Source organism: Chlamydotis macqueenii, chromosome 4, assembly GCF_036417535.1.
Source record: "Chlamydotis macqueenii isolate bChlMac1 chromosome 4, bChlMac1.mat, whole genome shotgun sequence".
Classification (NCBI taxonomy): domain Eukaryota; kingdom Metazoa; phylum Chordata; class Aves; order Otidiformes; family Otididae; genus Chlamydotis; species Chlamydotis macqueenii.
In genome coordinates this window covers 72797870-72811416 of record NC_141559.1, presented here as the reverse complement: position 1 = coordinate 72811416, position 13547 = coordinate 72797870, and the positions used below count along the sequence as shown (strand labels likewise).

Genomic DNA, 13547 nt, shown 5'->3' with positions numbered 1-13547 from the left:
ACGGAGCAGCATTCTTGTGAGCTGTTCTAAAGGGAAATGGTCAAGAACAAGTTAATTCAGGTAATGTTGCAGAAAAAAATAAAGCAGCAGAACAGGATTGGATTATACAATTTTGATGAAGAGGAGGAATTACACCCTCACCATGTCTGCAGATGACAAACTGGAGAGCAGTTGGTGCTCTATTGAGAAGAGCCTCTGTTCAGAGAGACCTGGTCAGGCTGGAAGAATGGGTCAACAGGGACTTCATTAAGTTCAGTCATGGTCAATCCAGATTCCTGCACTTGTGACAGAATAATGCCGTTCATCAGCCCAAGATGGGGGAACAACTCTGCAGAAAAGTACCTGATGGTCCTGATGGAAAACAGGCTGAACATGAGTCAGCAGCTCAACTTTGCAGTACAGGGGTTATAGAGGAAAACATCCCCTTCTCAGAAGTAGGCACTGGAAGGCCAAGAGGCAACAGTCGCAAGTTGCAGGAAGGAAAATTGCAGTCACGTGTAAGGGAAAAACTCCTCACTGGGAGAGCAGTGCCCTGGAACAGGTTGCCCAAGAGGCTGTGGAGTCTCGGTCCCTGGAGGCATGCAAAACTCAGCTGCACAAGGCCTTGAGGAACATGGTCTAATTTTAAAGTTGGCCTTGCTTTGAAGTTCTCCTTAAGTTCCAAATTTGCTTAGGTTAGTATAGTCTGTGAAGACAAAGTCTTAACATAATCTGATTCTAAAATGGTATTATTGGGTGCTCTTGCTGCAATAGCATTTGAAAAAATACATAATTGGATCTTGGAACATTTTATCAAAAGGGTCATTTTATTATGCAGAGGCTTAAATATAAGCAAAGCCAAATATAAGTCGGAAGCAAATTTTTTAAAAGTTGGGTTTTTAAAAGCATGCACTTGACACTTTTATCTTAGATTGGTATTGTTTGCCTGTTGTTCAGTCACAGCAATGAGATTCAGTGCTTGGACATTCAAATTGATGGTTCATGCCCAGCTCTGTAGAATTTTTTTTTTTCCTCCTGAATTTGCTTTTATCACAGAGTATAAGGTTCCTTTTGCAGTCACAGGCTGGTAGTTTTGAAAGCCCACATAGTTAGAGTCTTCCATGTGGAAACCATCTTTTAGTGCTTTCATTTGATTTTCTTATCTTAATGTATCTTCATTTCTTTAGCCTTTTCTTGTGAATGTCAGGGAGTTAAAAGCATTATTCATTCATGCCTATCAAATACAGTAGAAAGTATATAATTCCACTTTTGTTTGGGCCTGTTCATTCTTTGTTTAACAAGAATACAGTGAAACAATTGCTAAGGAAAAAAATATTCTGGAATGTCAAGTAGCAAACCTTCATCTGCCACCTTGTACTCTTGTAAACAGAAACGAGAGATTTAAACATGGGTGCGGTCTTGTTTGAACAGAACATGCACATTAATTCAAACATGCTTTTCCTCCTGAAACTGCTTGTCTGGATTTGTTTTAGGGATGACATTTTTTTCCACTATTTTTTGTTCAACAATCACCCTGGGTTGTAGCCATCTGGGCTGCAACCATTTTAGGACTGGTTTCCAGTAACTGAGCCTGAATTTGTAACAGCCCAGCTTCTAGATATCATTCATACAAGTAATGTTGTGTGTCCCACCTCCTCTGAAGCTCAGATGGGGAAAATCAGAGCAAAACTGGAATGATGTGTGTTTTCACAAGAGAAGTGCAGTTTGTAGTTTGTGGCTGAATTTGAGGTTACAGGCTCACTTCACCATGAATTTCATACCCTGGAGTGAGAAAGTGCAATTCACTGGCTTCAGTGGAACTTCACACTATTTAACTTGCAAAATATTTGTGTGGTGTTTCTTACTCTGGGCATATGCTTGTGTGGTGATCAGTGCTGGATGTCTGTATTGGTTTTCAAAGCCCTTATGAAAGGAGCAATTAGAAAATGCAAATATGCATTAGAAATCATGTGATATGTATGAAAGCTAATTCCTATCAGAGTGAAAATACTGTGGGAGTGAACAGGGATTAGATATGGAACATTCATATTACAGATGCACTAAAGCCCAAACTAAGGGAAACTGGAAAATCTGCTTTAAGAATAAGATATTTTGTACCTAAATAAAACGGAATTCAAGATCTTCTATGTATTTTCATTCTTCATTATGGATTCATAGTTTTAGTTTTATTTATGAAATACTTTCTTAATTATATAATTTTTTAATCAGCAGTCTGCTGAAGACAATTACTTATGTAAATGTCAGTATGAAAAAGCTCATTTGGTTGAATGACAGCATGATGGCTCAGGTTGTCCTCAGGGATGTTTTATGTGTACAGCTGTGTAGGTACTATATTGATATCTCTGAGAAAAATACTTGTATCTTTTCAGCTTCTTATGTATTTATGGATTACTCAGCTGGGGAACATACTGAATGTGCAATGCTACTACAGAATATTTTGTGTGTGACTTGTGGTACTTCACAAGAGGTTGGATTGTAAATACCCCACAGTAGTAGCGCTAAGTGGATATCTTAGATCGGCTATTAGGAAAAAATTATTTACTGAAAGAGTGGTCAGGCACTGGAACAGGCTGCCAAAGGAAGTGGCTTCCCTGGAGGTGTTCACCATCCCTGGAAGGGTTCAAAGAACGTGTAGACGTGGCATTTCAGGACAGGATTTAGTGGACATGGTGGTGTTAGGTTGATGGTTGGACTTCATGATCTTGGTCTTTTCCAACCTTAAAGATTCTATGAGTGGAATGCGGCTTCTCTGTGAAGTTGCATGATACTCTGAGATACTAAACGAGATATATCCACAGATCCAGGAGCCTTGTATAGATGCTTGGGGTGACATCAGCACGGGGAAGGGTTTCAGACTCCGTTCCTCAGCGTTACACTGCTTTTTCTGAGAGCCTTTTTTGGGACCCACATTACTATGTGGAAGCAGAGGAGAGAGGGGGACCTTACGCCTCCTACCAAGGCTCGGTTCCTGAAGTTGTCCAGCCGTTCAGTGCTGTGACTCAGTGCGCTCAACTAGTGTAACCACAATTGTAGCAGCTACTGCCTCATCCCCTGATCAACGGAGCTGCTTTAGTTATCTTTTGATACCTTTTGAAGTTCATTAGGTGGCAACTCGTGCCATTTCTTAGCGTTCTCTTCTCTATCACATAATTACTTAATAGTTTGAAACATTTATTGAGCGTGAAGCTTAATTACTTCGTAGATGAGCATAACATTCAATACTCCCTTGGGACTGTGGCACATGGCTAATTACAGCTTTGTAATTAGCCATGCAGTAGGCTTAAAAGAAACATCGGAAAAGCCTGCTGAGCCCCAGCGATGCCACAGAAATAAGGGGGCAAAGTGCAAGCGTTGTGAAAGCAGAATGAACATTCAAAATTCAGTAGATCAAAGATACATTCTTCCAGAAAATTATGACTAGGCATCTGAAAGTAATACTTGGGCTAACTCTGAGAGACACAGGAGAAGGGAGTTGAGGGGGAGAGGAGAAAAACTGAAGGAGGGAGGAGGCCGTTATTGTTCCACATGTATTCAGTTGAGATACTTTTAACATTCTAAATCTGAATACAGGAAAAGACTATGTCCCACCAGCAAAGCCTCTGCACTAGCTGCCCTAAAGAGCTAAGATCTGGTTATTTACATAAATGCTTACCTACCTGTGGATAAACCTTTCCCAGTAAATCCCAGTTTAGTTTTACTATTTTGCAATTGAAGACTCTGGAAAAGATCCCGTAGCTTTTACTTTTGGATTTCGTGGACCAGAGGTTGGAAGTGTTACAGGGACTCTGAACAAAAAGGAATTGAAGTGGAAAACTATTTCAAGTTACACTCTATAAAATAGAGTACACAGTAGTGCTTCAGAGAGAGACTAGCTGAAAGATTCACTATGGATTCAAGCAAAGGCAATGTAATGCTTAGCTGTCATTTCCTATGAACATAACATAACAAAAAGCAAAATAGAAAAAAAAACCTGAGGTTTTAAATGACCTCTAGGAATTAGGACTGTGATTTTTCTCATCTTCAACTCATCACCTCCCGCCATCCACCATGTTGGTTCGTTGGTTCAATGTTGACTCAAGAAGAGGTATGGTATCCTCTGAATTTCCTACATCAGCAGGTTTTCACATGAAGACTCCCATCCAAGTACTAACACAGAATGAGCATGCTTGTGTAGCGTGACCTGGTCACAGCTTGCTGCAGTACAGCTGTAGGTTAATTGCAATTTTCCCTTTCTGTGACTTATTCACACTAGTGCCATTTTCCTAAGTATTAGTTTTGACGATCTCTGAATTTCATTAAAACTACAATTATTCTTGGGGAAAAGAAATATCATTTAATTAAATAAGCATTATAGCTCTATTTAGAATGATCGGTGGCTTTTTAGCAGTCCACAGAAAAGTAGAGACAAGCCTCATTAATTTACAGGGAAAAGCACCACTTCTTTCTGAGATAACACTGTGGAGTAAGTATTTGAATGTGCAATAAATTACTTTTGTTCTGAGAGACTAAAAAATGAGCACGCATCTGTACCACTCATTTTAATGATTGTGTTTCGTAGGGCGTGAGGATTTCCCGTTATAGTGGTTGCATTGCAGTAGAGAGGTTTAGCTCAGCCCTTGCTTAGTTCTGTGTATCTTAATAAGAAGCATTTGCATTTTAATTTTTCCATTGCACATGTGTGTGTTCTAGGAGAACTAGCTACATAATTGCAGCAAGGTGTGGTGACCCTTCTTACACAGCACTGTGCTACGTAGGTGACATCCAGGTGAGGAATTACGGCAGCAGCATTCAGTTCCCAAGCTGCAGGCCACCATGAGGCTTCCTAAAGTGGGATCCCAGTGTTGTGACCCCATTTCTCTAATCCAAAATGCTGTCAGTGCAGGTCAGAGATCGTGCTTCTGGAGATGTGACTCTCCTCTTCCACACAAAGCCACTGCTGTGACCCGTGGACACATCTTGTGTGACCAGCACTTTACTGAACTTGAATCTCACTCTTTTTCTGATTTCCCCTGTAAGCTGGCACAGAATGCTATCCAGAACAACAGAGTGAACACTGTTGACTTTACAACCCTCAGATGAATACAATTTTATCAAAACAATATGATGTGGTAGTGCTTTCTAAGTGTGACAATTTCACACTTAAATACATCCAAAATTCTCGTGTTCTGATGCTGTTAGCTCCAGTTTAGCAGTCATTTCAGTGAAGAGCCATCTTAAAACCTTCTTTTTTTTGGCAAGGCTTTCAGGCAGCATCATGTTGACATCACTATGCAGCTTCCAAGCTGAGCTCACTTAAATACAGTCATCTCGGAGTGTGGGCAGAAGGGGACCTTTGTCTGGTCCTCTGTACTCCCCTCAGCGTCTGCAACCTTCCCAGCTTTGCCGTTGATGCAGAGCAGAGAAGTAGATTGAGTTAAGCTGCCTGAATATGGCCAAATTGTCACAAAGGGGATTAAGAATTGGTTACTAGTATGCTGTAAAACACCCAGACTTCCTATGTAAACAAGGCCAACAGTAATAAAAAAAAAAAGGAAGGAATGTTGCTTCTACTAATAAGTTTGGCCATTCCTTTAATGGCCCAGTGATGTACTATTAACATAGCTGGATATTATAAGCTGATCCAATCCTGGGGAAAAAAAAAAAAGGAAAAAAAAGAAATCGTGTTCTTGGCCTTGTAAAGCATAGCTTTACACACACATCTTCTTTCATACCTCAAGATTAATATCCTCCCTATTCCCTACGCGTAATTTTCAATTTCCCTTCTTTTGTTTGACTAATGAGACAACGTAACGCTTCAGTTAAGACGAATTAATATTCAGACAGCTGAGAAGAAAGATAAATCAATCTAAGATTTCTTAGTGTTGCATTTTCTCTGCCTTTATTTGGGAAGAGCTCTAGGTCTTAAAGCTACAAGGTTTAGGAAAGTCCCAACAATAGTACAGATAAAATTTAATATCACACATACAAAGAAAAGTATGAACATAACTTCCCACACTGGCTTATTCCCATGGTGTTTAGACCCTTCAAATACTTGTAGACATTTACCATATTTTCCCTTAGTCATCATTTGGCTAAGTTATACATACTTAGGCCTTTTAGTCTTCCCTCATAAATCAAACTCTGCAACCCATGATTACTTTTGTTGCTTTTATCCGAAGCTTTGCCAGTTTGATGACATCTTTCTGGGATCAAGGTTTATTCCAAAATGTGCAGACAGAGCTGTAGTCATTGCTGCTTCTAGGGTCAGTCCCAAAGCTGGAGCCCATAATGTTTAAGGGATGGTGAAAGTTTCTCAGATGCGGGGAAAACAGTGGGAATTATGCTGCATTGGGCACATACTGGTGTCCTCAGAGAGGGTTCAGACGAAAGGGGAAGTGTTCCTGCTAGTAGAATTAATTTTGTATGTGGATAATGCATTGATTAAGTAAGAAACATTGCTAATATTTGCAGTCTAGTTGTGAGTCCTTGAGATGAGGGACAGTATGTGGAGGAGAAATAAAAGCAAAGAAAGTGCCTAGTGGAATGGGAGGTGGAAATAAGTGAGCTCATGCTTTCCCCATCTCAATCTCTGCTATTGCATCCCTGGGCTGGAAACTCTCAACTGGTTTTTGACCAAGCGACACTAACTGAGAACTTCTGTGAGGAAAAAAATTGGTGCTGGTATAAACCACAGCTTCAGTATAATTAGAAAATGAGTGCATGCAAGGGATGAAGGTGATGTCATCTGGATACAAGCAGAGGAGCAGAGCACGCATCTAATGCATGCTGGCTTTCATAGATGCATGTGGACTGAAAGCTCACTAAGCGTGAGGGCAAAGGAAAATGATAAATGGCAAGGTACAGCCTCGGAAAGGGGGAGTTGCAGAGCTTGTGCTGAGATTGGTGTCAAGCTTCATTGGGAGGTGGAGGTGTAGCAAGTATTTGGCACCCTGTAGAAAAGGCTGGAGGCCTGACATGGGGCTTGCTGCCTCTCCCTCCATTGACTTTCAGCATTGAAACAGATCTGATGAGACCATCATTCTTCCTAGAAACTGGTGTAATTTACCCCAGGAAAAAAAAATGGTGAAAGAATTCCTTTTAAAGTTTTACATTTTCTGTGGTTTTGGATGATTTGGCAAAGTGGGTTTACCTGCAGGGTACAGGCTTTCCGAGTCTCTCTTTGCATATGAATTACAGTTTGTCACTGCTTTCTCCTGAGTGAGGGGACATCTCAAGTCTTATCCACAATCTAGAAAGCAAGATAAAACTGAATATGATATGCTTTGCTCATCCACACTTCTTTTTCAGTCCACAACTTACAGACATGTTCCTTGCTGTGAGAAATTGCTGAAGTTAAGCGTGTTCACATTTGTCCAACAGATTACCAGGAAAATATTATAAAAAATCAGTGCAGAGAGAAGTTAGTTCTTCTTTCCAAACCCAGTAGAATTAAATTTTGTCAGCGAGAGATTGTTTCTAAAATACATTGTCAGATGTTGCTCATTTCCATGCGAAACAGGATCTCCTTTGCCAAATATGCATGGCGTGTTTGTTCCATGCTATGCATAGCGCTTATGGTGGGTTGCTATCATTGGTCAAATGAAAAATGAAGGCTCGGTTCCAAACTCTTAGTCACTGTTGTTCTGAATATGTGGAATCTCAAGGGAAGAAAACCAAGGCTGTCCTTTTTTAAGAAACCACGAGGGCCCATAATGACCATTCAAGGTAATTAAATGTAGTGTTTTTTTATAAACAATTTCATCACTTTTCCTTGAGTAATTTACATTACAAAGATAAACACATTATTAAGAAGTGGAAAGTAAAATTTTACTTTCAAATTTGCCCAAAAAATAGCTTTGTAAGGTAGGGCAATGGGTTTGTGTCTGTCCTGGTGAGGTAAACCCTCGTGGGATTACCAGGGCACGTTAGCATGCTCCACGATTTTGGCTAATAGTGGCAAGCACTCTTTCAGATGATGCTGGGACCTGATTCAAATTATAGACAACCTTGGCCTGTTTGAACTACCAGTAAAAACATGGTCTAAAGGACCCAGTGGCTCCCCTTCCCCTGGGGAGTGCTTTACACCCCCGTACCTGCACCTTGCACTCAGCATTTGGAGACAGCATTATCCACATTCATGAGGACTGTATCTCCTTTAAAATTACTCTCCTGGCTGGCTTGCTGGCATGCATCTGGAGAGTGAGTGATGTGGACTAAGTGGCAGTTTTGAGCCTCCTCCAAGTGACAAGGACATTCAACCCGGGTTCCTCACCTCCTGGGAAATCCTGCAACCAGGAGACAGTGAGATGAAACAGCCAATATGCTTTCCTTGACGTAACACTGTTGTCTAATGTGTGATGAGCCTGATTCTGCTGTGTGAGGCACGTCCAGGTGCTTGCTTAGCAGCTTTGGGGGACCTCATTTCTGGATGCAGGTGGTGCTCAGGACGGGGCTGCTGGGGCTTCCCTGCAAGGAGAGCCGCGCCTTGCGGACTTCAAGCCTAAAGCTGGGTTGGGGAGGAGAGGGTTAGATTGCAGGGGTGGTCCCAGGTTTCAAGGAAGTCTTTGTGGAAGAAGAGAGTCCGTGTTTAAAAATTGCAGTTTGTAATTCTCATTGCACTTAATCTGTCTCTTTTCAACAGTGTGTGCTTAACACATCAGAAACAGAGAGCCGTAACTGATATGAAATGCTGATATGAACTGATAATGAAATGCTTGAGCAAGAGTTAGTCCACAATTGTTAGAAGATTTATATTATATTCATTTCTAATTAACACATTTATCTTTTCTGCCTTTTCTGAGTGTATAATTATTAGGCATTTGTTGTCTTACCTCCTTCCAATTCTTTATGTTGGTATTCTCCCCTTTTTCTCTCTTTCTCTTTTTAAATATTGAATCATGAAAACATCAAATAGAAGCATGGTTCTTGGCATTTAAAAAAAAAAATCAACAACTTTATCCAACTTGGACTTCTGATATGAGTCTATCCCCATGGATAAGCACATTTTTGATATAAGAATTTAGCAGTGTGCTCTCTCCTTTGTTACAAGGCTCTTATTAGTGGATCAGTGTGGTGTCCACCACTCTCATTAAAGATCAAGGCAAAAAAAATCCAGCTCTGAAATTACATTATTATCAGTCTCCTCAAAGTCCTGGAATAGCTTAAATTTGCCTCAGTGTGCTCTATCATCAAGCACCATGTATAAACAAACACATCTTTTTCCCGAAGACCACAGCTTGTGCTCAGTTGGAACTATATTGAAAAGATTATTTTTATAAAAAGTCACTACTGCCATCAATAATTTCATTTCCCAGTTGGTCTATGCTCGTTTGGTTTTGGTGCAGTCTTTTCCAGAACCTATTTGGGAATTTAAATGCAAACCCTAATGCATTATTTTGTGGTGTGTTTTAAAACTTAGGAAGGGCAGAAATATTCCTGTGCGCAGAAGAGCTTAATGATACTTTTTGTATTTTCATTTTCAAGAGGCATTTGTCCCCTGAAGAGTTCCAGGAAGTCTTCAAAATGAGCATTGAGGAATTTGATCGTCTGGCACTTTGGAAGCGGAATGACCTGAAGAAAAAGGCTCTGCTTTTCTAGCCCCTCCCGGAGAAAATATGTGCTTAATCAAAACAAAAATAGTCTTGCCAGAACTGTCACATGCACTTGCTGTTAAACCATTGTCCAGCTTCATTGTGTTAGTATGTGTTGGGGGAAACAGGACAGATTAGATGGCCACGCGTTGGAATACAGAGAATTTGCTAATCTTGCATGACCAGCTGGTTTTGTCAGTAACTCCTGGTCCTACCCAGTTTACAACGTGCAAAAAATCTAGCTTTAAATTTATTGTTGCTTGCAGTTACTGCTTGATGCAAATGGGAATTCTGAAAGGAAGAGAAAAAAGTGTAGCTGTGACAAAGGAAATGCATCCAACATTCTGTTCCATTAAATTTTATAACACCATTTTTACAAAATCAAGTAAGTAATGAATATAAAATTCTGCAACGGGGGATCACATGCTATGAGAAATATGGTAAAAGCCAAAGAAAAGCATGTCCGCAAGCAATTATTGCAATTGTTTATGTGTGGTACTTTTTAAGAATGAGAGCAAAAACATGGAAGCACCTTAATTATACTTCTTGTACTTTAGACACGGCCTGCTCTCTAAAAGGTCATATTTGTCTAGAAGGTAATTAGCTATCTTTAATTACAACAAAAGAGTTTTTATTTTATTAAGAATATATTGTGACATATAAAGTTATAATTACTAAAATGTATACAGACCTACTTAAAAATTTAAGTCCCATTCATCAGGAAAGCTGAAGCCTTATACAAAACTGGTTTAAGAGTGTATTATGCCAGTTACCTGTGTTTTCCTACCAGTTTGGGGTGTTTGGAGAAATTTTTTTTTACATTTCATGCTGATAAAAATATCATGTAATTTAATTATATGTAGATAGATATATCTATCTATAGAAGAATTATTTTCATTAGTATGTGTCCTAAGTAAACATGTTCTTCCTTTTTCAACTTTCTGGCTTCACATGATAAGCCATGAGAACTGTGACGGCAATTGGTAGGTGTGGAAATGGAACAGTTCAGCATAAAATGTAACAAAAAAAGCTTGGTGTGCTCTATCAATAATACATCCAATTATAATCAAATATATAAAACCCTCATGCATTACTATTTGCATGTTTCTATACAAATCAATTTTAAATACAAACCTATGTGATACTGGTGCAGTACGTTGAAACTATCTTAAAGAACAAGCAAAGATAACAAAATCTAAGTGTTTGATATGAGCGTTAGACCGTAATATCTCTTCCAGCTGAAAGACTGTATTAAATTTAATAATTTCATATGGTCAGAAGTATGGTTGCTGACAAAGAATATTTTAAAGTGAGTTGCTAGTTTTGTGTGATACTAAAAGAGCATTGCAAAAAGTACATTTTTCAGCCATATGTCAGTATTCTGCATTTTTACTGCCTTGAATGTTTGTACTCACTTCCTACTTCACTATGTCTTTTTGCATTTCCTTAAAGCAACTGGTTAATATATGCACTACAACACACTGTTTCAACTGACCCAGCATTGGAAAAGTCATAGCATTGAACATGCCTTCTTCAACTAACTTTCAAAGTCCATGCTGTTGAAAATAAATATTTTCTCATGACCTAAATGTTTTGTCTGATGATACAAATGTTTAAAAAAAATCATTAAAACAAAGACATAACTGAATGACTCTGCAAATGTGTGTATAATTTTTAAATTGCACTGCAGCTCTGGAGAGGATCTTCCCATGATTTTAATGCAAGTAGTATGTAATTTGCTTTAGGTTTACTCAGTGAGGAGAGCATTAAGCGTACCTCTGAATGCCAAGCTACTGTAAAGTTGGTCATGATTTAAACAATCCATCTAGCAACTAGCACATCTCACCAAGCAAAAGCTGCTTCACAGGTGATGTTCAGTGTACAGAACCATTAGCCAGTCTTAACTGGGAGCTCCTGATCACCTGTAGACCACATCCATAGTGCTCTTCAACCTCTGAATGGCTTGTTACACTTTGCCTACATGTGAAAACTGGCTTTGCCTACATGTGAAATGGTCCAGTCCAAACATGATCGGCAAGGTCCATTGGTACTATGAAAATCTACATCCAGGAGAACAATTGGTTGGAGAATGCTGATGAATAAGTTTGACGTTGGTGAAGACCACTCTTCTCATCTGCACCTTCCTGGCACATCAGATTGATTACAGGCATCTTCTCAGTAAAAAAAAATTGCAGGTTGATCAAACAGATCTATATACTGGTGCAGATCAGATTCAACATGGACCTTCATAAATAATTTCAAAATTACCTAACCACAGCAGCTATTGTAGCGGTGCAGGATTCAACCTGTGCTGTTAGGAAAATGTGCGTTACTAAGCTACACATGATCAACAGCTCCATGCTGCTGTACTGTATTGCGCAGATGTACGGCTGGTAACAAGTGAGGACAGTGAAAGCATGTGAGCTCTCTTTGACCCATTTATGCTGTTTTGAGCCAGTTAGTCTGGTACAATGTTAACACTCTTAAAAGTGTCTCCCAAAGGTCCTTGTCCTACCTGAGCTAAATCAGATACAACTTTTGTTTTACATACCCCCATGTAGACATTTTAGCTCATGGTCATCTCTTCTTATCATAGTGTACAACTGTACCTAGGCCTGGTACCCCGTCATCTAGATATAGATGTATTTTCAAACACTCCAAACACATACACATGTTCAAAGCTAGTTATATGAATTGCACCTATTCTATTTGTGTCCACTGGATATAAAGAAATCCAGTCCAACTGCAGAAGTTACATCACAAGCTATCTAATCTTAGATGAAATTAATTCTATGCCTACAGTCTATAAGTGAAAATAACAAGCCAGATTTTACCAAGTTGGTGGAATACCAGTCTTATAACCACTGGCAGTTCCTAGACCATGTTACCAAATCACTTTCAGGCCATCGGAACGGTACTTTGAATTGCAGAGATCTCACCGAATGCCTTCACACAGTAATTCTTTGTGTTTATTACACTACTCACCAAACAGGCACGTATTCGATGCCAAACACGCAAAAATGTTTTAGAAGACAGTCAGTTTATCAACTTACGTTCCTACTGCTAGCCAAAACCAAAAAGGAATTTTGGCTTCCATACACAAACCCTTTGCTGACATTAGATGAAGTACTCTTGTGTGTCCTTACTTCGTTTTCCTGAAAGTCTGAAATGGTTGTAGATGCCCGTTCTGTGCAAAGGTGGCATAACTCAATAAGCTGTTCTGTTTTTCAGATGAAACATGTCGGTGTAGAACTCTGTATTTAAGAGCATCTACTGCCAGATGGTGTAGGGACCTATTTAGTCACGCTTTCTAGTCTAACTAAATTCCCATTTACAATATGATACTGTATGCTGGATTTGGCACCAGCCAAATACACCAGTGTAAAAGGGCCATAAAGTGAGTAGTGTTGTAATTCACTTCACTGCTAAGTTTTCTGTACGTCACCTGAACTCCATAAGCCAGGATATGGCATACCAGAGAATACAGCGTTTCTGTTTCTAAAATGTATTGTCTTTTCCCCATTTAAAAACTTCAAATTGGAATTTTAGTCATGTAGTCTTCTTTCAGGAACTTCGAGTGTCTTATTAAATATGAATAGACTTAACATGCATAATCAATGTTTTGGTTTATTTCGAGAGTTCCTTATGCTAATCTTAAATAGCATTATGAAATGGAAAATGCATTTCAGAGTAATGAGATAAGTCTTTGCCAGAATATTCCATCTGATAGTGTGGTCCAGCATTGGCAGTAACAAACCGAGAGTCTCAACAAATCGTTAGCTGTTTTTTAGATAATGCTTTTTCGCATACTTAAGATACTGTTCCTTGGTCCTGTTTTCAAGGAAATGCTGTCTTCCAGCATTTTGGTTAAGTATGGATGGGGCTGTGCAGCTCAAAAGGATCAATATAGCTCTTGAAGGAATCTATTTTGATACATATACAAGCAGCAAGGGAATTCTGTCAGAGATTGCATTTTCA

General features: G+C 39.3%; 1 protein-coding gene across 11 annotated transcripts in view; it reads left to right on the top strand.

Annotated features, from left to right (window-relative positions):
• Nucleotides 1-11217, top strand: part of ABLIM2 (actin binding LIM protein family member 2) — a 148677-nt gene extending 137460 nt beyond the window's left edge. For all 11 annotated transcript variants that reach the window (XM_086746343.1, XM_086746337.1, XM_086746342.1 and 8 more), the window contains one exon: nt 9463-11217. In XM_086746343.1, the coding sequence (XP_086602469.1) occupies nt 9463-9576 (114 nt within the window). In that variant the 3' untranslated portion in view covers nt 9577-11217. The remainder of the gene's footprint in view (nt 1-9462) is intronic.
• Nucleotides 11218-13547: the final 2330 nt, after the last annotated feature.